Here is a 24126-nt window from a genome sequence, read left to right on the forward strand (position 1 = left end):
CAGTTTATTCTAAAAAAATCCTAGTGCTCATCATATATTCGTTACTCTACTTGCCAACCTATTACTTAATAGGTACCTTAAACCCGTTAGATTAAATCTCTGATTTTCTCCTTAGTATCCCTTACACGAGTTCCTGAACTTTAAGTTAAGAGAGAAAGTAATACACAGAATGTGCATGATGCGTCTACTTGCGGCAATAACTTAAGATCCCAAAATATGTCAACGTTCTGTCTCAAGCTAGTTTTTACAGTTATTTTCGGTATAGAAAAGCAGGATACCAGTTTTTGGTTACAAATTGTAGATAGAAATTTAAATTTGAATTCGGCAGAAACATGATTATGGTTTAATAAGAGTAATTTAAACCGTTTTCATGAAAAAGGATTTTTCTAATTTTCCACCACTTTTTGAATTACAAGTAGAAAATCCTACCATCGCAGTAGTTTCCGAACTGACAATTTAATGACAAGCCAATAATATTTTTTAAGCCGGTTGTTTACGGTTTACTCTTATTAAATTCCTGTATTAAATTAATCAAGCTAGTTAATGCCTATATTTAATTAAGATGTATTTAAACATTTCAGTTTTTTATTGATTGCCCATTATGCAGATTAGTAAAGATAACCTCCATTATGTCATGATGCATAATGTAATATCTGCTAAACTGGCAGCAGTAATTCAGCTTCTTATTATAAGAAGCCGGTAAAATGACTATTGTAAAAGATATTTATTGTTGTAAAATACAACTTAATTTATCAAGTTAAATTATTACCTGTGACTACAGGTCGAATTATTTCTGCAGCGTGTTAATTTTTATGTTTGAGGTCAAATACATGTGCAATTTTTATAGATAGTGATATAGAAGTAAAAAAAAATAGGTACGATTTGAACACGATAGGTAGAGTTCCCTGCTAAATAAGTTGAATCATTACATTATCTCATTTTACTTATAAAACCCTTTTGTCTTAATGCATTTTTAAGGTTTTAAGTATTTTATTTAAAGTGAATAGTTTTTAATTATACGTTGATTATAAAAATTATTATGTAATTTTGTGCTAAATAGCAAGATCGACTTTATTGAACATCTCTATATCTATATGTATCAATCGTAATTTATCGAAATTATTTAAAAATTAGCGATTAGTTTTTAGGGATCTCTCTAGTGTCATTTGTCAAAACGCACGCTTTAATCGCGTTCCAGTAGGCAAAACACATTTTGTTGGGAGTAAAAAGTTTTGTTTCTCTTTCACACTAGTATGAATTTGTGTAGCTAAAGCTTGAAGTTATGCTACAGATTCGATAGCATACACATTGAGGAAATGTTTTTGCGGCCATTTTTGTAGACGGTCGTCGGTGTTCTATTCTGTATATCGAATTTCTTTCGGAATTATCATTTGTTTACTACAAAATTTGCTTAAATACTGATATTTTACAAAATACATACAGTAACAATAAATATGCACCCCTAAAACTGTATTCTGTGTGTTAAACTCAAGAGATATTCAAGTTTCAGAGGACTGTTTTTTCAACCACATATTTTGTCGTTATTGTTTGTTGTAAATAACATTTGAAGATATTGTGAGGTGCAACAATGTCTAACGTTGGCTATGACCTCGATACTTCGGGCGGGCTTATGCCGGTTTGTGGTTTTCTGATTGTTATTTGAAAAGTTTGAATGCTACTTGATCTTGGTTCATGGCGCCATTTTAGTTAGCTAAGTTTAAATGAAGCAGCCTTGATGCTGGTTTAGGTATACTTATGATGGTATCGGGATGTATTTTAGCTCATACGGGCGCTTATAAAGCCGCCGGACGAGGATCTAAACGCCCAGAAGCCGAAGAAGCCTCAGCACCCATATTATAAGAGGCCTGGGAAAGGTCACAATCATGATTCTTGCGACGCGTGTGGCGAAGGCGGGGATCTAATATGTTGCGACCGTTGTCCCGCTAGCTTCCATCTTGGGTGCTAGTAAGTAACCAACTGGATGTTTATATCATAACTAATGAATATATACTTTACTAGAATAAGTATGATCTATGTTTGGCTATAAGTAGGTATTTATAGGTAAGGCTACTGGGTACAGCAGAAATATAAATAATTTTCTATAACATTCATAGTATAACTATATTATATACTTTGATATACATCTTTTGTACTATCATTATGTTCATTTCTGTTATCTATACAAAGTTGCATAACAAGTCTCTATGGCACTCTATCACAGACTATTATTATAGTATAATCAATAGCTATACTGAAAAAATTACAAAAAATATTCAAAATTGCATATTGCTGTAATATTAGACAAATTAATGTTCTAAAACAAATTAAACACATTTTTATAACACCATTTACAAACCTTAATCTATGTGTATTACATTATTTATAAATAGTCAGCTTGAGACAATGGCCAGTGTGAGCTGGTCAAATCATGAAGCAATCAAAGGTGAATAAATGTATGTTTCATAGCCAACTCCAGGTAAAAATGGAAGGTGACTTGTTGCCACAAATTACTTGTATCCATACCACTAAAACAGAAATATAGGAATAGTATATTCTACACATTATAGTCCCACTGTTGGGCAAGAGAAACAAGAAAATGATATGCCTTACAATGGATTATCTTGCATATAAACTTACATCTCCTATTCTAGCAATTCCATAAAAAATAACCAACTATTGATCCTATTTCTTAAAGTACCTCTGACAAATTTTATTATCTTAGAACCTTAATCGTAAACTATCTTTATGATAAATTTCATCAAATTTAATTCAGCAGTTCAACTGTGAAAGCGACAGACTATAACATTTAAAATGAATTCAAGTAATAATTCAGCAACACACCACTTACTTCCTGTTGGCAGCTGTGAAATATACCATCAAGTATACTTGCACTTATTATACTCTTGCCATTACAAATGTGTGAACAACCTCATAATCAAAAGAATCATAGGAATGTGACAATGTGTAAGTGCTAGCCAGAAACTCCGATAAAATGACATAGTTTGCACATTTGAAATGGCCCAAGTATAGCCTAGTAGCGTAAAGTTAACAACAAAAATTTCCAATTGTGTTTTAGTGACCCTCCACTGGATGAGAATGATATACCAGCAGGCTTGTGGCTGTGTAAGGAGTGCCAAGGCTCTGATGATAACAAGCCTGCAAGTTCTCGCAGCAGTCGAGCACAGTCTCCCGCTGATAAGTCTGACACTGAGAAGAAGACTAGGTAATGATAAACTATCTTAAAAATGACACAATATAAGATCACAATTATCTTCAACCAAATGCTGAATAAAACATTTTTTAATATGTTGCTTTATGAAAGAATGACAATAGTTTGTCTGAAGATGGTAGACAGAATAAATGTAACATGAAGTACATAAACTATTACCATAAAAGAAATTTATATATATTTCAGATTGTAGCAGATCAAGTCCTTTTGCTAAGAACCATATTAAAATTTGTGCTATGTATCAATGGTGTTAAAGGAGTTCTGCCAGACAATAATTTAGGCTCAAAAATACAGTTTATTCACACTCTTACTATTTAGCAGTATGCCATTAATATTTCTAAACAATATTATTTTAATGTTTCTTCCAGATCATTGCGCAACAACCGTTCAAACTCCGGCAAGAAGAAGAGCAAAGATGAAGACGATGACATCAAGATGGAGCCCGAAGAAAAAGACAAAGAGAAAGATAAAGACAAGGAAAAAGAGAAAGAGAAGGAGAAAGAGCTGACTCCCATGGAGATCCTGGTGAAGGCAGCCAAGATCATGAACCCACGACAGTTTGAACTGCCGAGAGAGATGAGGATACCTTGTATCTTTCCTGGCACTGAGAAAGGTAGGAGATAATATTTGATGTTTGTAGAATAGTGGTTAAAAACGATCGGACGGTTCGAACGGATTCGATTCCTATAACTAGCAAGCATTTGAGTTATATTAGTGTACTTTAGAAAAGTCCAAGTGACTAAAAACAAATTTTTGTGCAGATAAAGTTTATAAAAAAGTTAAAATGCCATGCCAACAACAACTTGCTTTATTATTTAAAGAGTTCCTCTGTCTATTTGTAAAACTGATATTAGATTTTATCAAAATTTTATTTGCACCATTTTTTAAATGAAGGTCTTTTCATCAGAAAAAGGCAAGTCTATGTATAAATAGCAGAATATTAATAAAAAGCTACCAAATCTCAAAGCTCTATATATACGTTTGTGTTTAGACCCCAGCAAGAACGGCAGCAACTCGCTGGTGACGGTGGACGCGTGGGGCTGCGTGCCGCTGCCCGCCAAGTCGTGCTTCGTGTGCCAGGGGACCTGCAAGCTGGCCCCGCTGCTGCAGTGTGACTACTGCCCGCTGCTGTTCCATCAGGTAAGCTTTATTTGTTGTAGTATATCGTAATACGTTAGCGACATGAGTTAATTTGATTATCCTGTTTATCTATTAGGTAAATATGAAGAAAATTGCCCACTAAAAGGTCTCTATGTATTTATGACCAGATTTCCTTTGATCTTTATCCCACCATGAAACAAAAGAGATGAAATTTTGAAATGTGGGAGTAGTAATTATTGATCGTCTTTTAAAATACTGTTCATTTCTTGTTTACAGGATTGCCTAGACCCTCCACTTACTGCACTCCCAACTGGTCGCTGGATGTGTCCCAATCATGTTGAACAGTACATCGTAAGTATTCCAACACCTTTTCTTATACGTACAAACCAGTAAGGTAACTCCTAAAAAACCAGAGAAGCACAGCATAAAATAAAAGTACTAGTTTTCAATATTAAATCAAACTTGAATTTTGGCCTGCATTGTGACCAAAAAATACGAACTTTTCGTAAACCGCCTTCTTGGCCACCATCATACAGCTTGATCTAGTCTAAACAAATATTATGTTGATCACTCTTTCATCTATACTTTTGTAAAAATAGCTGTAATGTTATTCTTCAGGACTGGAAGTTAGTGAACTCTATATCAGCGACGGAGCGCGTGGCTCTATGGGAGAAGTTCGCAGGCCCTGTGGACCAACACGCTATCAAGATTGACTTCATTCGACGTGCTAGGAAAAATAGGCCTGCTTTCCGGTAAGTTAATGTTTTATTACATAACCATATTATACAGTAATACAACTTGTAGCAAAGTATTGCTATAACTTTATAAACCTATAACTATCATTTCCTTGCAAAATGCATATAAAACTAAGTAAAAGCTTCATCAATATCCTTTTTTCAATATGCTTAGTTTAAAATGTCCTTAATAGTTATATCATTACTACTAAATGCCTTATTAGCAACTCAGACACAGCGATTGAGCTTTTTCTTAAACAAAACTGCATGCAAATGAGCAGTAGTTTGAGTAGTAACAATACAATGTTTGTATGTCAGCATCAAGGTGCCGGTGGCGATGCGCGGTCGCGTGGTGGTCCCGGACATGGTGCGCCACCACTACCAGCACCCGCCGCCACTGCTGCCCAGCCGCAGGGAGTACGTCAGATGTAACAACGGTACGTACACACATTACACTAAAGACCTTTACACACAGCTACAATATAAAGATATTATATCTTGATTATTTAAATTAATAGACCATAGAAAATATTCATTAATAGACCATGTAGTAGCTGGAAAGTGCGTTAATCAAATTGTATTTCGATGGAATAAGAATACTACATTACTTGTTCAGTGTGTGATATGTTAGGCGAAGCCTTTTGCCGGTCAATGTAACACAAAAGAAGGCTGAAAAAACTAGCTTCGGCTAATTACGGCCATGTGCAAAAATATCTTATATGCTAAACCAGATTATACATTTCTTTGAGCCTTAACAAAATCCTATTATTAGTATTTTGTGTGAAAGACTAACAGATGTACATCCATCACAAAATACTAGTTTCACATTTATAGTATTAGTGGGATTTATAGAGGAATCAATGCAATCTTGCATACTACTATAGACTTGCTGATTGGTATACACCAGACAAAAAAGGTCATTTTACAGTTTGACCCGATTATAAGACAATTTTTTAACCAAAACACTTTCATTCCAGTACTTCGCAACTTGAAGAACAGCGGCTGCTACGACTCCTCGTCGGACGAGGAGCACGGCACCCACAAGATCTGCATGAACCTCACATGTCCGCGGTACAGCGCAGACTCCACCACCGACGACAGACAGAAACTGCAGCCTGCGACGGAGGAAGACGCCGCTGATGATCTAAATGCTATTAGTGAAGAACATTGTATTAGAGTGAGTACACTTACCAGTTTTCGCCTCTATTTATATTGAATCCATGATCCTTCAATGCCTTCCAGGTTTTTGATCTCTGTTTAAATCTTACTCCAGAACACTGGTCATGGCGGTAATTTTATGTCTTGAATGAAAGTGGACTCAAGTTTATTAGTCTAACCTAAAATACAGGCTTCTTTCACTGTGCGACTCAATTAAAATACTGTATACTGGGCAAATTAAGACATATTAATTGTCGCTCTTGCATCGCTACGACATAACGATTATAGAAATTAAAGTTTACGTTTCCACAAACATTTAAAAAAAAATACCTAACTAAATATATTCCACAGCCGGACCGCCACACGGATTCCTCAAGCGACCTGTCAGACTCGGACTTCGAGTACCTGACGGCGTCAGTGAAGCGCCGCAAGACTTCCCAGAGCGAGGACAAGAGCCCCAGCAAGAGGAGCAGGACGGAGCGCCTGGAGCTGCGGCCCGAGGGGAACGTGGAGGAGCTGCTGGCCGTGGTCGATGAACAGCTCAAGAAGCTAGATGAACGGCTTGTTAAGTTGCTGGCTTGGCAGAGATTGCAGCAGGTATGTTTAACACTATTTGTGTTTTAGATGAAAGAGTTTGATTGGATGATTGTTGCTTTTACATGTAAATAGTACTTGATGGATTTTAATTTTGGTTGGGGAATATGTTAGTGCAGAAGCTGTGTAGAGCAGAAGTTAGTTTAATTAATTTGTAATGGAGTTCATAGTTTGGGACATTTAACTTTGTGTGATTAGATATAATCGAAAGTTGTTGCAAAAAAACCGTCTTTTCATTTCATTATGTTACGAAGAACGTAGCGTTCCTTTATTATTTGACTGTGAATTCTAAGGGCCAGTTCAGGAAGATAAGTGAATGATAGATCAGGTGACAGCAAATAAATGAAAACAACTACTCAAATCAGTTGATAAGTTAAATGATATTTATTCAGAAGTCGTAATATCGGAGTTAAAATTGTCACATTGATTTGTGTCGCAGGTGCTAGCAGGCGAGCAAGCATGCGGCTCGTGGCGCCACACGGGCATGTCGGCGTCAGCGCTGGCCGCGGTCCGTCGCAGCCTGGACCGCGGGCGCCTGGCGCGCCTGGGCCTGGTGCGGCGCGCGCTGCCGTCAGAACTGCTGTCGCGAGCTGACCGCGCTCGTATCGCCACGGCGGTGTGGGGCGCGCCGCCGCCGCCCGCGCCGGCCCCGCCGCGCTCTCCTGGACATTCACTGTGTGATGCAGCCGTCAGAGCTACCTTGTGTGCCATCGCGCCTCCCGATAGGTATACTCAGCACCTATTTTATAAAACTTCCAATGTTAAAGGTTACCATTGCATCTGGAAATAGTGAGTTCGATTCTCACACTGAAAAACATTTGTGAAATACAATTTCTGTTGTTTGTATATTTGTAAAGTTGTAAAAGTCCTACGACACAGCGATTCTTACTACGAGAAATATCCTTACAAAAACTTCAATAGATTCTGATACATATTATATCATCTTCTCTTAGAAACGGTGTAGGCGATGGTCTGGGTCGACCGATCCCGATGCGCCTGTCATCTCTCACGATAGGCACGGACAGCGGCTGCGACGTGAGACTGGATCCCATCGCCTGCCGCCGCGTCTCCAGGAACCATGCTGTCATATTTATGGATGAGGTGATTGTTACCACATTTCACTTACTTGGTTTCGACTTCAGAGCACCTATAGACCTGCAGTAAGTGCACAATAGTTGCACAGAAATATTGAACTTGTATGAATAACCACATAGTGATATTTTAGCTGAGTGTCTCCCTGCTTCGGAGGACACGTAAGAATACGTTGAACCATGTAAAATGCCTTTCGGGCGGCTTGAATAACTTTGACACTAGGTTGACTATGAACCATACGATAAAATAAATAAATAACAAAAACCTTGTTTCCTTAAAGATAAAATGTTGCTAGTATAAACTAAAAAAAAGTCTACATAGCAGAGTGCTGTCACTTTAAACCATGTAACTAATTACCAACTGCGTGAAAGAAGGACTAACAAAATCAAATTGTTGAATAAACTCGTTGTCATACAAGCAAAATCTGCCTGTCAGGTTTTTTAAAAATTTTTAGCAGCATACCAGTATTATTTATCACATGAATATGTTTTATATATCAGGTGAGCCGTCACTTCGAGCTGATCAACTACTCGGAGTTCGGCACGAGTGTGAACGGCGTGATGTTCGCCTGCGAGCTGCCGCCCGCCGCCAGCGACGCGGGCGACGTCGCCGACACGCTGCGGGACATCGTGCGGGACCGCGCCACGCAACCCATCAGGTATACACCAATTCATAATAATATATATAATTTAATAAAAAGCCAGGAGTTTCTTGCCAGCTCTTCTCATTGGCCCTGCCTTCCTTCTCTTGATATATTCACTCTTATAGAAAGTGAATTTCATTGACTATCATATTTGACCTAAATGAATAAATGACAGGACATGTTAAATCTGTTATGGAGTACGTCAGGCCCGTCAGGGACACTGTTCACCAATTGATTTCTCATACAAAAATTGTAGTAATAGAACAATCCTTTCTGAAAGCTGTTGGAAGTGAAAATAACCCCATGGAGAAGGGTGATTTAATTGATCGACTATCGGTTTTTATAAAATTGATTAAGAAAGTATGCCACAGCAGCCCATGTAATGTGCTCTGACTGACTATTAACAATCCAATGACTATAACTTAACTTGTACTTTGAAAGGATAGGATTCTAATTATATTTTATTGCGTTTCATACATCTTGCCATGTCAAAGCCACCCCGGCTTGAACAACTTTGACACTAGGTTGACCACTAACCATGCTATAGATAGATACATTTTATAGCATTCTGATCTCATTGTAACTGTTTGTTTGTTTGTCAGAATAACGGGCAACCTCACCGCCCCCCTGGCCAGCGAGGCGTGGTGCCGCTGCCCGAGCCGCGAGCCGCCCCGCGCCGGCGCCTGGGAGGGCTCGGCGCTGGTGCCGCACGGCGCTCTGCTGCAGTTCGGCTGCCAGCTCTACGTGTTCAGTGTCACCGACGCGCTCGCGCACCCGCCCGACACCGACATATAGTGCTCATAGTGAACTAGTGATGAAGTTTGCAGTGGGATAACAAACTACTTGAAGACTTACTCTTAAACATACATAATATGACGCCTTTTTCCCATAAAGATAGGCTTCTAACTCTTATGTCATACTAATATGCAAGCAATGGACATGTATTTGTGTCAAATTGGAATTTGTCGGTCTCCAAATGCAGTGGATCGCCTTTTTTCTTGCGCCAGGAGATGTATGAGAACTTTATTGACTAGATGTGTACTAAATAATGTGTAATGTGTTTTAATTTGTGTACAAAGTAAGACATATTGTATTTTACAGTTAAGACTGCTGGATACTCAGTCTCTAATGTCTGTTATTTATAGACAGGCAATGTCTAAATACATCCATATTGAGTTTATATGTAAAGGGAAGGTTCACTATTACTATTGTAAAACTGTAAAGTAGGCTAAGTTTTGTTGAAAGCGACACTGCCAGCGATAAAGTTATGGTTGTAACATCCAGAAAATACACTACAAATCTTATGTTCGTTAAAATTTTTAAAAGTACCGTATACAATTATTATTACCCGACGTTTCAATCAAGTTGCATTGATGCATGGGTAGACTAAGAAATCATAACATCCAGTTTAATAACTCAATATTTTAAGGACTAAGGGATTGGGCCATATTAAATATGGGTAACAAACAACACTGCTGGCTAGAAAAGGCCAAAACTATAAAGATCTTTATATATGATGATGGTTAACGTCAGGCAAGTGGCCGGTTGTAAAAACATCAGTCCAATCTCTTGTCAGCATGTTCACGAGAAATAAAACGTGTTGTGCTGACCCCAACACATGGGATAAGGGCAAGACAAGGATGGGTTAAATGAGAGTAAATATCAAAATGCAATTGTATTCACATCTGCCTACTTTACTATTGTTAATATAGTTAGTTGAAAATATACAATGTTCTTATGGTAAATGTTGAGTTTTAATGTTTATGTGTTAGATATGAGTTAATCTGTAGTTACATTATGCGCCATATAACTTTATGTATCTGAATTTAGCAGCAAGTAATGGAGGCGTAATAACGACTGCGTCTTTACTGTCTTTCACTCACTATGAAACTATCAGTGGGTTAAGCAATCTTAGTGGAGACATTCCATAGATGGGTGGCCGCTTAGTGTTTTCGATCTGGGTGTCTCCTTGCTGCGGAGGGCATGTGAAACGTCAGCTAAAGTTATCAATGAAGATAACATTTATTAAGCCATTTCAGGTGGTTTGTATACTTTTGATACTAGGTTGACCTCTAACTGGTGATGAGCCTTCTCCTTGGCTACATGTCTTGCTTCTTTTACGCTTTCCCCGAAATCACTTGTACCTATATTCAGAGACATAAAGTTATGTGGCGCCTACGTGTTTTGTATTAGCAATGTCTATGTTAAAGTTTGAACTTTATTACTTACATGATATCACGCCTGTTATACCCGAAGGTTCAGGCAGAGATGTATAAAATACACCAACGTTTCACTATGAGCCGCGTACTGACAGGCCGAGCAGCCTTGTCTAGGTCTCTTTTCTTTTAGATCGAAACTAGCTGACCCGCGCAACTTCGCTTGCGTCACATAAGAGAGAAAAAGTCATATTTTAGCCCGCTTTTGTAACATTTTTTACTGGTACTCTGCTCCTCTTGGTCGTAGCGTGATGATATGTAGCCTATAGCCTTCCTCAATAAATAGGCTATCAAACAGTAAAATAATTTTTCAATTCGCACCGGTAGTGTCTGGGATTAGCGCGTTCAAACAAACAAACTCTTCAACTTTATAATATTAGTATAGATGAGCGGGACCGAGATACTGCCTCGCGAGGCTGCTCGGTCAGTCAGTACGCGGCTAATAACTATGTTAGTCCCATATAATAAGGGACTTGTAGTTTATTTACTGCAAGTATTAGTTTTAAAATAAGGTATGAATGTGTTTTTATCATTATAAGTTTGTATTGAATGATGAAGTCTAATTAAATGGGTTTTTCTGCAATTATGAGGTTTTAATTTTTGGTAATAGATGTATTGTGATTATGATTGTCATATTTTTTTCAGTCTTATGTCTGTTATATACATAAAATACTATAAGGCTCAGGGGAAATTATTTGAGCATAGATATGCTTTGCAGACACAGGTAAAATAAAATTTGGTGGTTAGTCTAAATATTATCTGTCATATGAATGGTTTTATTATTTTTAAATCAATATACTTGTGCTATAAAAAAAATTACGTATACCCTGGTACAATTGTAAATTGTGACAGGTCATCCCACTAGTCCCGTACTATTTTGTCCCACTTGTTCCCCGGTGGGACAAATGTCTCTGTTTTGGTGACAGAAGTCCCGTTGCAGAAAACCATGGGAAGGGACAATCCCCCTTATCACCATGGGACAACTCAATAGCGCAAGTGCGATAAAGTCTTTGCGTCGCCACTTAGGACATATTTTCTTGTTACTAATTTTGGTTTTGTATTTCCATCAATTCAATATTTGCTTTTAACCCTTGTTTATTTTTAAATAGTGTAAAGGAATTATGTAAATATATGTTTGTATTCCTAATATTAAGACAGCAAAGTCCCTATATTACCCAACTTTAGTTATAATAATATACATGTCAAGTAGTTATTAAATAAACTGTAGTTTGGTGTATTATATAACAAATTAATCATTAGGTGAAATAGTAAAATTACAAAATAAATATGACTGAAATTATGTTTTATTTTTCATTGTAACAGTGCCTGAATTAGCTGAAATATAGTAAATACACTGCCAGTGAATTGACGAGCATTTTGTTAATATAAAACTTTATTTTTATTGTAATAAAGTCTATTTTGTATGCAAGAAATATTCATTGGTGTCATTCGAATTATCCTACTTTTATTTCTCCCATGCACTACTTCATATAGAAACGATATTTTTCTTCATTCTCAATACATATTCCATTCTACACTTATAAGTATTTTATACTAAATAAATTGAGAAGTATTTTCTCTAGTTCCCGTCTTCCACATATTTAACACATCTACGCAAGTGAGTGTTCATAGTATTGACTTCTAGAGTTTATTATAGCTTCCCCAATTGTATATAATATCGTCTTTCTTATTTCCATCAACCTAGCCTTTATTTCAACTATATTGGAGTCGGTTTCCAGTCTTACCGGATGCTGCTGAATACCGGTATTTTACATGGAGCTGCTGTCTATCAGACCTCTGCAACCCAGTTACCTGGGTTACCTATAGCACGATACTCCTCGGTAAGACTGGTTGTCAGAGGAGAGTCTTACGAAGATTGGCACTTCCATATCTAAACAGTGTCAACTTTTCCTATATTTAAATCCTTTGTCTGTACCCATCATCTTAGAGCGACTTGCCACCGATCTCAGATGCAGTTTTATAATAATTTCATAAGCTTTTGTCCATCATGCTTTGAGAATGAATGCTCGTCAATTCGAAACTCTTGGAGGTGACAAATTTAGTGTAATAATTACAAACTCTGTATGATGTAGTGGTAGTATTATGTATATCAATATATTATGTAGTTTATATAGGCTAATGATGTTTATGTTTGCCAAATAAAGGTTCCAGAAATGTGTACTGTTTTACTCAGACTTACTATTGAATATTAAAGTATTGTTTTACCATGTATGGTGGTTGACGAGAATAATATTACCCAGTGTTTGATTACTATTTTTATTTATAGATATATCTTAATCAGTCGGTCAACCGAAGTAACAAGAACTTGCTTACATTTTAAGACCTTATTGTGAAATAACTGTTTGAATATTGTAGTAAACCGCTGCAAGGAAGTCAAACAATAAAACCGGCGGACGTAGAAGAGTGGGGGTGATGGAGACACAACAATAGCTCCCTTTACACACACACACTCTATCGCGCGTGTAAGGGGAAAGGAAAGACCACGCGCCGCGCTCATCTGTGAAGCCTAAGAAAATCGCTCTCGAAGATTGCGCCATCTTTCCCACGCGTAATCTTGCACGCTCCTAAGAACGTGCGATAGAGTATGTGTGTAAAGCCAGCCAATGATGGTGGCTACCTGTTTCATCACCAGTACTACTCTCCTATCCAAATTTGAATCTACGATTGTTAGTTTTTAGGAAAATCAAACAACAGGACTACAAAACGCAACATTTAATCACAGCCATCATCCCCATCCTCATCAGGGTCTGGTTCTTCAAAATCTTTTATTTTCACATCTGCATCTTCACCGTACTGTATAATATTATCAATAGTTAACATAATGTTCTCCACGCTCTCTTCATCTTTGATATTTAGCGGGTAGAATCTCACCAGACTGAAGTTTTCTATCACTTCGCCAATAGCTTCGGTGAGCTTCGCGTATTTCTCGTGCCACTTTGATTTGGCGTTCCTCATGTCGGCTAACAAGACGTGCGGGTCTGGGTCCAGATAACTGTGAAAGAAAATAATAGGTATTGTTTATGACAAAGGCGAACGGCAGGTTTATATGAAGAATTCGTACAGCTTATAAAATGTCATGTTTAGGTTTACTTTTTGTTTTAATTGGTAGCTTATATGATAGACAAGCTTATTTTAAAATTCTTATATTTTTAAAAGTTGGGAGGTAAAAGTTATGTCCATTTTTAGAAGCCCCGATAGTTCGCTAAATTGCTCAGATGCTGTCAAAACCACAATTAATAAGTGGTACAAATTCTGTTACGAAACAACACAAACTCTTAGCTGTACGAAATCTGCCGATCTCCTTTATGAATGTGAATGAAGCAAGGGAAGTTTGTAGGGATTGTTGCAAGTGGCGTTCTTTGGTCTCTGTTTACAGCTATGAGGAAAATGTGTGATTTTATGTATGTAAATGTTAATACATAAGTATAATACATACATGATATCACGCCTTTTTCCTATAGGAGTAAGCAGGGACTAAATAACGCCAATTGATTCGATCCGTACAAACCTTTCTTGCCTTTTCATCAATAAGTATATTATTATGAAAACAATAAAATAATAAGAGGAAACTCACTCATCTAACTGTCTTCTGGCACTCTTGCTGAGTAGATCCATCTTAGTAAGAATGTTCACGTGCGGCAGTTCCAAATTAACCATCACACTTAACGCTGCCATTGTACCTGGAAACATATGATACTAAATTATATGAATGACTAAGTTAAAGAAAAATAACTAAACTTGTACTAGTATAAGCTCGAGCAATGTAAACCTCGTAAATCCCGTAAATAATATTTAAATTAAATATATTACAGACTTAAGCACTCATTTGATCCAAACAAAAAAAATAGGAATTGTGACGTCACCATGACGTATTTGTAGTTTTTGTGAAGAGTTGCTGATTTGACTGATAGTCAAATTACTTGAGAATGGATGGTGCCAGTAGTGGTTGACAATAAAAAATCTATTTTAACCGAGGAGATGGATGCTGTTTATCAACAAGGTGGAATCGTGTGATCAGTAAGAGAACTTTTGAGAGACGTTAGACGAGTGTTAAGATAATATATCGTTAGTGTTGAGTGTCGAACAATTTAAAAATAGTTAAGACTAAATGAGGGTAGGCGTAGAAACTCGTGCAACAAGAAGACGACGCTTAGCAGCTACATCAGTCTACCCGTGATCATGATTGATGGAATTCGGACAAAACGTCGGGTAACAAATAAGGTATCGTAACCTTTAAACTTTTACCGTGCATAAAACCGACCGTTTCAAAACGTTAATTATATATTATTAAGCTGAAGTTTGTTTAATATACCATAGGAAAGGATACGTAAAATTAACGCCAACACGCATTTTACTTCGAAATACCTGTCAGACCGCGCGACCGCGACCACGGCTAGTGCAACTTGGGTCGAAACGTTAGCCATTTCAAGGTAAAATGCGTGTTCGCGTTAATTTCCGTATCCAAACAATATACGTATATCAAACAAGAAACGCGAGGCTTTAAAAGTTATGAAGTTTGTTTATTTCAAAGCACTAATCTCGGAAGTTACTGTTTAATGTCATACAAACAAGAAAACTTAAAATGTAAATTTAAAATCACCTGATAGAAACTTAGCGCCATCGATCATAAACTGTGAATCAATCATAAAAACCACACAGATCCTGAAGTTCCACTTCTGCAGCAGGTCTACGAGCCTCCTCATGACTGGCAAGTGGGTGTACAGCTCTATCTGACCCGGACAGTCGAAGAGGATGTAGTCATCGTCCACATCTCCTAACTGTTCTTCTAGCCAGTCACAGTTCTCTAGGAGAGTCCTGGAAATAGCAGAAAAGCAAGTAAGTTTTGTTGTTTAATACATTTACTCTGTGGTGCAGTTGGTAGCATAGCCAACTGCTAAAAATGAGGTCCCAAGTTTGTTTCCGAGGCCAGGCAAAGTGCTGCTGGCTTTTCCTAATTTAATAGTAGCCTGAAGTTTGTACACATACCCTGTAGGCTGTATATGCAAAGGCTCGCCTTACATATACAACCTACAGGACATGGGACTAACATTGTTACTGGTGAAACATGGGTATATTACACCTCTGCCTACACCTTCAGACATAACTGGCATGATATTACGTAATTTAGTTCTTGCTAAGGTAGTACATTGTCAGTAGTTTTTGAGTATAGTAGTATTTTATGTATATTGTTAGGAATAAATGCAAAGTGTGTTTTATGGAAGATGTTTAAGTGTATATTGTTTTTGCTAAGAAAAGCATTATTTATCTTTCCAAAACTTTCAAAATAATTAAGTAATGAACTTACTGTCGATGAAGATAATTTTATGCTCTCTTACTTAAAAGTTGAGACAAAACCAAAACTTTTTGTGTGATAGTGTTAACATTCTTTAAACTGGTTAAGCAAATGAAAATAAACTTACTCAACACAGAACACAAGTCCCCCATTAGGTCCAAACTGCAGCTCCTCATCTTCCATGGCATCATCCAGATGTATCAGTTCTCTGATGTCCACCAGTGGCTCGTAGTCAAAGTGTTCAGCCGCTGGGTCCAGGTTCACTACCTCTATGATGCGTTTTGAGTCACTTGCATGTTTTACTATTGTTGAACAGTATGTGGACTGGAAAGACATCATGTTAACTTTTATAACTACGGCTAAACCACAATAGGAGGTGGTAAAATCAAAAGTCTATGTTATTTGAAAAGTATCGTATTTGTGTTTTTTTAGGAGTCCTGTGGCAAGAGGAAGTAGAATATTTACCTTTCCACTCCCAGCGGGGCCCACGACAAGCTGCGCGTACCGCATTTTGTATTAAAAAACAGGTAAGATGTACGTTTATAGGTTAACTTCGAATAGTGAGAAATAATTGTTAGTGTCGCGATATTGCAGGGTTTTAAACAGTTGGGACTCTATACATAAGAAATAAAACAAATTAGATAACTTGTTATCACCTTTTCGTATTATATATAAACGTTATAATCAATTTCGCGCAAATTATAAGTGTTTTGGTTTCAAAATGACGTTTTCTGTCAATTTCAAAATGACAGTTGGGACAGCGTGTCGTTGCATGCTGTTATTTTCATATTTTGAGTATTTGAGTATTTATTTTAAATCTCCTTTCTTGAGACATAAACAAAATAAAACAAACTATTTTATGTTTGACATACTTTCCATGGGTATTCTAGGTTTAAAATAATAAATATTCATCAAGTTGTCAAAATACAAAAATAGCAAAACACAAAAGATTTACAAAAAATATTAAAATGACTGCTGTAGGAATTGATTTAGGGACGACGTACTCGTGTGTTGGCGTTTGGCAACACGGTAATGTGGACATTATAGCTAACGACCAAGGAAACCGTACAACACCATCTTATGTAGCTTTTACAGACACAGAGCGCCTTATCGGAGACGCCGCCAAGAATCAGGTAGCTCTGAACCCGAGGAATACCATATTTGATGCAAAACGATTGATCGGACGCAAATTCGATGACCCTAAGATCCAACAAGACCTCAAACACTGGCCTTTCAAGGTCGTCAATGACAACGGTAAACCTAAAATAGAAGTGCAATACAAAGGGAGCACCAAGCGCTTCGCTCCAGAAGAAATTAGCAGCATGGTATTGATTAAAATGAAGGATATTGCTGAGGCATACTTAGGAAGGTCTGTGAAGAAGGCTGTGATAACCGTTCCAGCATATTTCAACGATTCTCAGAGACAGGCTACTAAAGATGCAGGAGCAATAGCTGGTCTTAATGTTCTCCGTATCATCAATGAGCCGACTGCTGCAGCTCTAGCTTATGGACTCGATAAAGACTTAAAGGGAGAACGGAATGTACTGATATTCGATTTAGGTGGAGGAACCTTTGATGTCTCCATACTTACAATTGACGAAGGATCACTCTTCGAAGTCAAAGCGACTGCTGGAGATACACATCTTGGAGGAGAAGATTTCGACAGCAGGCTTGTAACTTTTCTTGCAGACGAATTTAAGAGGAAGCATAAGAAAGATTTAAAGTCTAATGCCAAATCAATAAGACGTCTCCGTACAGCCGCCGAGAGAGCTAAGAGAACTTTATCTTCTAGCACAGAAGCTAGCATTGAGATTGACGCACTTTACGAAGGAATAGATTTCTATTCAAAAATTTCAAGAGCACGCTTTGAAGAACTCAATTCTGATTTATTCCGATCAACTTTAGATCCTGTAGAAAAAGCGTTGAACGATGCTAAGTTAGATAAGAATTCTATCCAAGACATAGTTTTAGTTGGAGGCTCTACGCGTATACCGAAAATACAGAGTTTGTTGCAGGATTTCTTTAACGGTAAGAAGTTGAATTTGTCTATTAACCCTGATGAAGCAGTGGCGTATGGGGCTGCTGTACAGGCTGCTATACTTAGTGGTGAACGTCACAAGAAGATTCAAGACGTCCTTTTAGTTGACGTAGCACCTTTATCGCTTGGTATCGAAACAGCTGGTGGTGTTATGACGGCTATAGTCGAACGTAATGCTAAAATCCCTTGCAAGCATTCTCAAACCTTCACTACCTACTCAGATAACCAACCTGCAGTCACTATTCAAGTTTACGAAGGAGAAAGAGCTATGACTAAAGATAACAATTTACTTGGGACTTTTAACTTGACGGGTATTCCACCCGCACCTCGTGGTGTCCCACAAATTGACGTAGCATTCGATTTAGACGCGAATGGAATACTCAATGTTTCAGCTAAAGAAAATAGTACTGGTAAAAGCAAGAACATCGTGATAAAGAATGATAAAGGTAGACTTTCGCAAGCAGATATTGACAGAATGCTTTCAGACGCGGACAAATACAAGGACGAGGATAACCGTCAAAGAGAACGGGTTGTAGCGAGGAATAAACTGGAGAGCTATGTGTTCGCAGTGAAACAGGCTTTGAGTGACGCGGGAAGAAAGTTGACTGAGTCAGAGAAGTCCAAAGCTCGTCAGAAATGTGACGAAGTTTTGTCTTGGCTGGAGAGTAACTCTTTAGCTGAAAAAGATGAGTATGAAGACAAGTTGAAGCAGGTGACAAGGGACTGTTCTCCATTGATGAAGAAGCTCCACGGCTCCAAGAGTCACGAGGGAGGCAGCGATGGTCCCGTTATTGAGGAGGTGGATTAAACTTATGTATTGTTTAGATTGTTGTTTGACATTAAATTGTTTAGTATGAGTTTATTTGGTATTTTTATTTATTTTTGATCAGCGTATTTATAAAACTGCGTATCCTCAGATTAGGCCTTATGCAGATGTATAAACTTATACTGGAGTGTAGAGTGCATATTATATTTTAATATCACGCCTTTTATACCCAAGGCTATTTATGCTATATATAAGGCTATAAGTAGATGCATAAAACACGTTTCGCTATATGTAACAATTTTAATTTCTTGTAATATAATGACAGCGCTTTGGTATATACCGGGCACTTCATCAAACTCCGGGTTCTATTAAAAATACTGTTGTAAACTTGAAACAACCAATAGTACTTTGCCCGACCCGGGAATCGAACCCGAGACCTCATGGTTAGCAGTAAACTACCGTCCGCGCCACAGAGGCAGTCTTGTAGTGTAGAATGTACAGACTATTCTCAACGCTAACCTTTGTAAAGCTATCTTTTGATGTTTGATAGTTTTGGCTAATCTTTCACTTTTAAACAAACGCCGCGCCGCCCGTCACATATAGGTAGCCGTAATGTAAATTCTTTCCTCACTATGCACTAAATATTTGTGTGATCCATGAATTATTTATTATCTTGAGTCAAGTTGCAATTTCCTTATTCTGTTTGACTTTGTATAAATAATTGTAACACTTTTTTTCTTGTTTTGTGCGGTACTTATTGATAAATGGAAAAAACTCATTTGATGTCTACTAGTGTTACAGGTGTCTGTAAATTTAACTGCAAATTGAGACTTTTACTTAGTTTACAACAGCCGCACGGATCGATCTCTGAGGTTAAGCTACGCTTGCCGAGGTTGTTCATCTTATACATATCGAGTTCCTCCGTGTTTCGGAAGGCACGTTAAATTGTGGGTCCCGGCCGTCATTTTTGAAGATCTTTGACAGTCGTTAACAGTAGTCAGAAGCTTGAAAGTCTGACAACCAGTCTTACCGAAGGGTATCGTGTTAATACCCAAGTTACTGGGTTGTGGAGGTCAGATAGGCAGTCGCTCCATGTAAAACACTGGTATCCAGCTGCATCCGGTGAGACTGGAAGCCGACTCCAGCATAGTTTGTAACAAAGGCTAAGCGAAACTTACCTTTGTGATTCTATAAATATTTGGAACATTTGAGAATCGGAATAAAACAAAATGTGATTAGCAATTTCTTTATTTTTAATTTTAATAACTTTAGAAATTGTTCGGAAAGAAGACAATGGTTTTCAGCATCATTATTAATTAATATTATGATATGAACAATAATAATTATCGCTATAATTTTTAATACTATTCATTATTAATAATGGATATAACGTATAATACTCTATTTTCTACCGGGGTCATATTTACACTCTAACTGGCAACACTCAACGTAACAATAAAATACAAGGTGGCATATTATATTAGTGCTGGTAATATTTTCAGAGAACAGCAGAAAAAAAGACATTGTTTTAAATTGTTCTTAGAAAAGAATCGATAGAAATACGCTTTTATCGGTTGGTTTGGACGCTAACATAATAAATAGATTAAAACTATTTTTTGCAACGGCTTGTCAAGAAAATACTGTGTAATTGAACATAGCACGATCAAGAACATAATTATAAGTATTATCGCCACAATTTAACGTTTTACATTTACTTATTATTTACTCGATCAAAGTCAGTGGATTTCTAACGTTTTATGGAATATTCTTTTAATGGCAGCAAGTTCTTTTGGTCCTGCCATGTTCAAAAATGATCTTTAGATAAATATCGAACTACCCCATCGGAGCATCAACAATCCAATCGGTTTTATAATTATCTGATCAAATTAAGCCGAAAAAAAAAATATTTTGTGAGCACATGAGATGATTAATTAACAGGTGTCCATGTTTAATAATGGTTTTCAACTGGTACGGACGAAATAAAAAAATGAACATAATTCTTTATTTTTTTCGTCAAACGTCACATAAACGCATGACGCTATGTAACTGCCACTCCGAAAACATTATAAGCACCTACATCAAATAACAATAATATTCATAATATACGTATATTATTCTTTTAAAAGCAAAAAGCTATGAAATGATTCTAGAAATCAATTTTTATTAAGTTAAAAAATTTCCTTCACTTCTTACAACGGAGTTGGAGAGTTTAAAATAACTGTTTGTTTTTAACTGTTAAACAGCCTAAGTATTTCTTTAATATTGACTATTACACACTATTACTTACCTAACTTACTGTTTATATATAACATCGATATGTATGTTGGTATTTCTAAAATTGGATGTATTTAGAAAGAGTTTATCTTCATGTAAAATTGAATTTTCTTCCAAAACTGACTTTATTTAAATTTGGAGGCCTAAATCTATTCTGACATAATTTCGTTACAATTTTCGATACACTTTTAGAATGACAATAATTTCGATTATTCATGATTTTACCCTTTTACGAAGTTTTTGGGTTTAACTATTTTCCTACTTAACTATTTGTTATACGCTAACGTGGCATTTCGATTAGATATTTACATTTAACTGAATAATAACTATGTACAACGTGATGCAAGGAGTATGGTTCCTTTTAAATTTACATTTTTATTCTTACTTAAATATTTCTAAGAAAAAAAAAGGAAAAATAAGGAGGTAAAATAAAATAAAGGAAATAAGATTAAAAGCAAATTTATTGCTAAAATAAAATAAATCTATAAACCATAAGCAATACAATACTTGCTTAATCGTATTATTTTGTGTCTTGATTTGTACATTTTCTAAAAAAATATATAAAAATGAAAAGAAACAAACAATAAAATAACTGTACGGAATTAAAGTAAAGACAGTATTAATGACAACTAAAAGTTATACAATGACAGGTAAAATCACAAAGTTGAGCGGTCCCGCGGCAATATAACATAATGCAATAGAAAACATACAATAGTATAAAATAAACATGAATAATTTAAATGTTAAACTTATATAACCCGATTATAATATTTTAAACCTCGCCGGTTCTAATAAACATAATAATACTTTTCAACTGGGGCTCGTTAAACCATAGCTTAAATTTACATCTGATTGCACTTTATAATTTTCATTAACAATTAATGAACCTTCCCTATTCCTAAAATTATCAGCAACTGAGTTTATCTTACACGAAACTAACTAACCTACATATGTACAGGGTGTGGTTCACAGGCAATATTCGACACATATTTGGTATATTTATTTACAATCGAATTTAAAAGCCGTAACTTAAAATACTCAGATATTTGTACCTAATCAGGGTACGTGTTTACATTAAAAAATTAAAGCAAAAATGCATCTTTTTGTATCGTAAGTTTATCTCGTCCCGGTCGGGGACTCGCCTGGCGTATCACGAGAAGCTACGAGGGTATTATGTACAAAGTCTTTGGCCTTACAATCGAATTACAACGAAACACTAGCTACATACACAGTAACGTCTGCACTGAACGTGTCCACCGAGAGACGGTCACTCATCACACAATAAATAATCGTTCCAACGTGATATGGTCAACGGTCAACGTCACACGGCACCTGGCGGGCTCCGGCGCCTAGTACTCCCAGCCGTCGTCGGTCTCCGCCTTGATTTTATCTTCGGGGATGACGTCATCGGGCGTGTGCGGGGGCCGCGGCGTGTGCGGGGTGTGCGGCGTGTGCGGCGTGTGCGGGGTGTGCGGGGTGCGCGGGGTGCGCGGCGCCGGCGACGCGGCCGGCGAGCCCTCCCGCGGCACGGGCGACGGCTCCACCAGCACGGTCTCCTCCGCCTCGCGCCGGAAGTCGTCGCTCCTCATGACGCACACTCCGTTGATTATCACTTCGTCGGGGTTGCGCGGCTTCTCGTCCTGCCAGTCGGGGTTGACCCACTGCGGCGCGGCGGGCTTCCGTCGGCTGGACCGCCCGGCCGGGGTGGACGCCGCCTTCGGCTCAGTCTTAGATTCCTCGTCCATCGAGTCCTCGGAACCGAGGTTGCTCTCCACGTCGTCGTCCTCGAAGTCGTCACCGTCCGGTTCGCGTTTGAGCGGCATCGAGAGGTCGAGTCCGCCCGATTGGTCCTTCACCTGCTCATCGGGTGGCATTAGTCCACGACCGATCAGAGCAGCCAGGTTCGAGTTCGCCGCGAAGTACGGAGGGTATGGGAGAGGTACGCCGGCTAGACCCATCCTCTCCTTCTGCAGCTCCAGTAGTCTCTGGTTGAGAAGGAGACGGAATTGGACGGGGTCGAATGGCGCCGAGGACTGATCTCTCGCTGGTGGCTCGGCCGGTAATCCGTGCGGAGCCTGCTGTTTTAGACGCATGCGGTGATTATGGAACCAGTTGGTGATGGTTCTCGATGACAGACCAAGTTCCGCCGCAAGGAACTCGATCGTCGGCATGTTTGGGTACGGGTCAAGTGCGAAGGCGAGTCTCAATGCTTCCTTTTGTTCCTCGGAGAACAGCACTCGTTGTTTCTTGGCACAGGGCGCACCGGTGGTGGGACCAGGCGAGCTGGAGTGGTAGAACTCTGAGGTATCATTAGAGGACGTGTCAGAGGAGTTGTCTTGTCCGGGGCCGCTGGACCTCCGCCGCTTGCTCGCTTCTCGTCTCTCGTTCTTCAAGGCTTGAAGACGGTCGATATTGTGAGCGTCACTTAACCACAGTTGCATACGAATAAACGGCTCTCTGCCTTTGATGCTGAGCATGTGCCAGGGTTTCGGTTTCGATAGCAGTTCACTGACTGAGCCCTGCGATAGACCAAGGACAGCTTCGCCGAAGATTTTCTGTCCAATGTTATTGGCTAGCAGAGCCTCCTTGATTTTGGTCGTAATGGTTTGCGTGTCTAGGTCCTGTGTGAGCGCGGCCATCTCATATACGCTGGGCGATATGTGCTGGTGGAGGTTGCGCATCACTGGGGGCTGGTGGTGTGGCTGTGGTGGGGGTGGGGGCTTCCTCTCCTTGTTGTTGTTATCATGGTGTTGAGGAGGCAGCGTCACGGCGTGGTGCGGCGGGAAGCCGGGCGGCGTGAGCAGTAGCGGTGTGGGCTGTCCCAAGTGGCCGAGGTGGCCTGGTCCCAACAGTTGCTCCTGTTGCATTTTGCTGAGCAACGAAGTGGCGTCTGAAATCATCTTTTGCGTTGGCGGCATCGGCTTGTTCATGTTTGGCGGACATGCTGGAAAAGATAAAGAATACTCG

At 38.3% G+C, this 24126-nt stretch overlaps 4 protein-coding genes across 6 annotated transcripts in view; 2 read left to right on the forward strand and 2 right to left on the reverse strand.

Moving 5' to 3' along the window:
- Positions 1-1318: 1318 nt before the first annotated feature.
- LOC142981473 (uncharacterized) lies at positions 1319-12944 on the forward strand. Its single transcript, XM_076127419.1, has 14 exons — positions 1319-1636; positions 1781-1965; positions 3077-3223; positions 3598-3842; positions 4221-4369; positions 4607-4681; positions 4949-5082; positions 5383-5501; positions 6042-6241; positions 6574-6819; positions 7256-7542; positions 7770-7917; positions 8409-8566; positions 9154-12944. Exons 1-14 carry the CDS (start codon positions 1589-1591, stop codon positions 9344-9346), a joined length of 2334 nt encoding a protein of 777 aa, XP_075983534.1. The 5' UTR covers positions 1319-1588; the 3' UTR covers positions 9347-12944.
- Positions 12945-13485: 541 nt separating this feature from the next.
- Positions 13486-16809, reverse strand: LOC142981474 (GPN-loop GTPase 3). 2 transcript variants are annotated; one of them, XM_076127422.1, is made up of 6 exons: positions 16547-16809; positions 16209-16405; positions 15389-15603; positions 14363-14468; positions 13660-13780; positions 13486-13581 (listed from the first exon to the last, which is right to left on the reverse strand). In XM_076127422.1, the coding sequence occupies exons 1-6, from the start codon at positions 16589-16591 to the stop codon at positions 13501-13503; spliced, it is 765 nt and encodes a 254-aa protein (XP_075983537.1). In that variant the 5' UTR covers positions 16592-16809; the 3' UTR covers positions 13486-13500. The 2 variants fall into 2 exon arrangements, with proteins under 2 accessions (XP_075983537.1, XP_075983535.1); XM_076127420.1 differs by having other exon boundaries at positions 13486-13780.
- Positions 16810-16969: 160 nt separating this feature from the next.
- On the forward strand, positions 16970-18981 carry LOC142981826 (major heat shock 70 kDa protein Ab-like). The gene has a single exon (XM_076127948.1). It carries the CDS (start codon positions 17050-17052, stop codon positions 18925-18927), a length of 1878 nt encoding a protein of 625 aa, XP_075984063.1. The 5' UTR covers positions 16970-17049; the 3' UTR covers positions 18928-18981.
- Positions 18982-21602: 2621 nt separating this feature from the next.
- Positions 21603-24126, reverse strand: part of ct (homeobox protein, cut) — a 167119-nt gene continuing 164595 nt past the window's right edge. For both annotated transcript variants that reach the window (XM_076127918.1, XM_076127916.1), the window contains one exon: positions 21603-24103. In XM_076127918.1, coding sequence (XP_075984033.1) covers positions 22509-24103 — 1595 coding nt within the window. In that variant the 3' untranslated portion in view covers positions 21603-22508. The remainder of the gene's footprint in view (positions 24104-24126) is intronic.

Source organism: Anticarsia gemmatalis, chromosome 20 (assembly GCF_050436995.1).
Source record: "Anticarsia gemmatalis isolate Benzon Research Colony breed Stoneville strain chromosome 20, ilAntGemm2 primary, whole genome shotgun sequence".
NCBI classification, from domain to species: Eukaryota; Metazoa; Arthropoda; class Insecta; order Lepidoptera; family Erebidae; genus Anticarsia; species Anticarsia gemmatalis.

Bases quoted from the DNA above. Each gene is read 5' to 3' on its own strand.
- LOC142981473 (XM_076127419.1), top strand. From the start codon at position 1,589: ATGTCTAACGTTGGCTATGACCTCGATACTTCGGGCGGGCTTATGCCG. The intron at 3,224-3,597 runs GTAATGATAAAC...TGTTTCTTCCAG, and splicing joins GACACTGAGAAGAAGACTAG to ATCATTGCGCAACAACCGTT. The intron at 4,682-4,948 runs GTAAGTATTCCA...GTTATTCTTCAG, and splicing joins ATCATGTTGAACAGTACATC to GACTGGAAGTTAGTGAACTC.
- LOC142981474 (XM_076127420.1), bottom strand. From the start codon at position 16,591: ATGCGGTACGCGCAGCTTGTCGTGGGCCCCGCTGGGAGTGGAAAG. The intron at 16,406-16,546 runs GTAAATATTCTA...ATGTCTTTCCAG, and splicing joins GCCCCGCTGGGAGTGGAAAG to TCCACATACTGTTCAACAAT. The intron at 14,469-15,388 runs GTGATTTTAAAT...ATATGTTTCCAG, and splicing joins TGGCGCTAAGTTTCTATCAG to GTACAATGGCAGCGTTAAGT.
- LOC142981826 (XM_076127948.1), top strand. From the start codon at position 17,050: ATGACTGCTGTAGGAATTGATTTAGGGACGACGTACTCGTGTGTTGGC.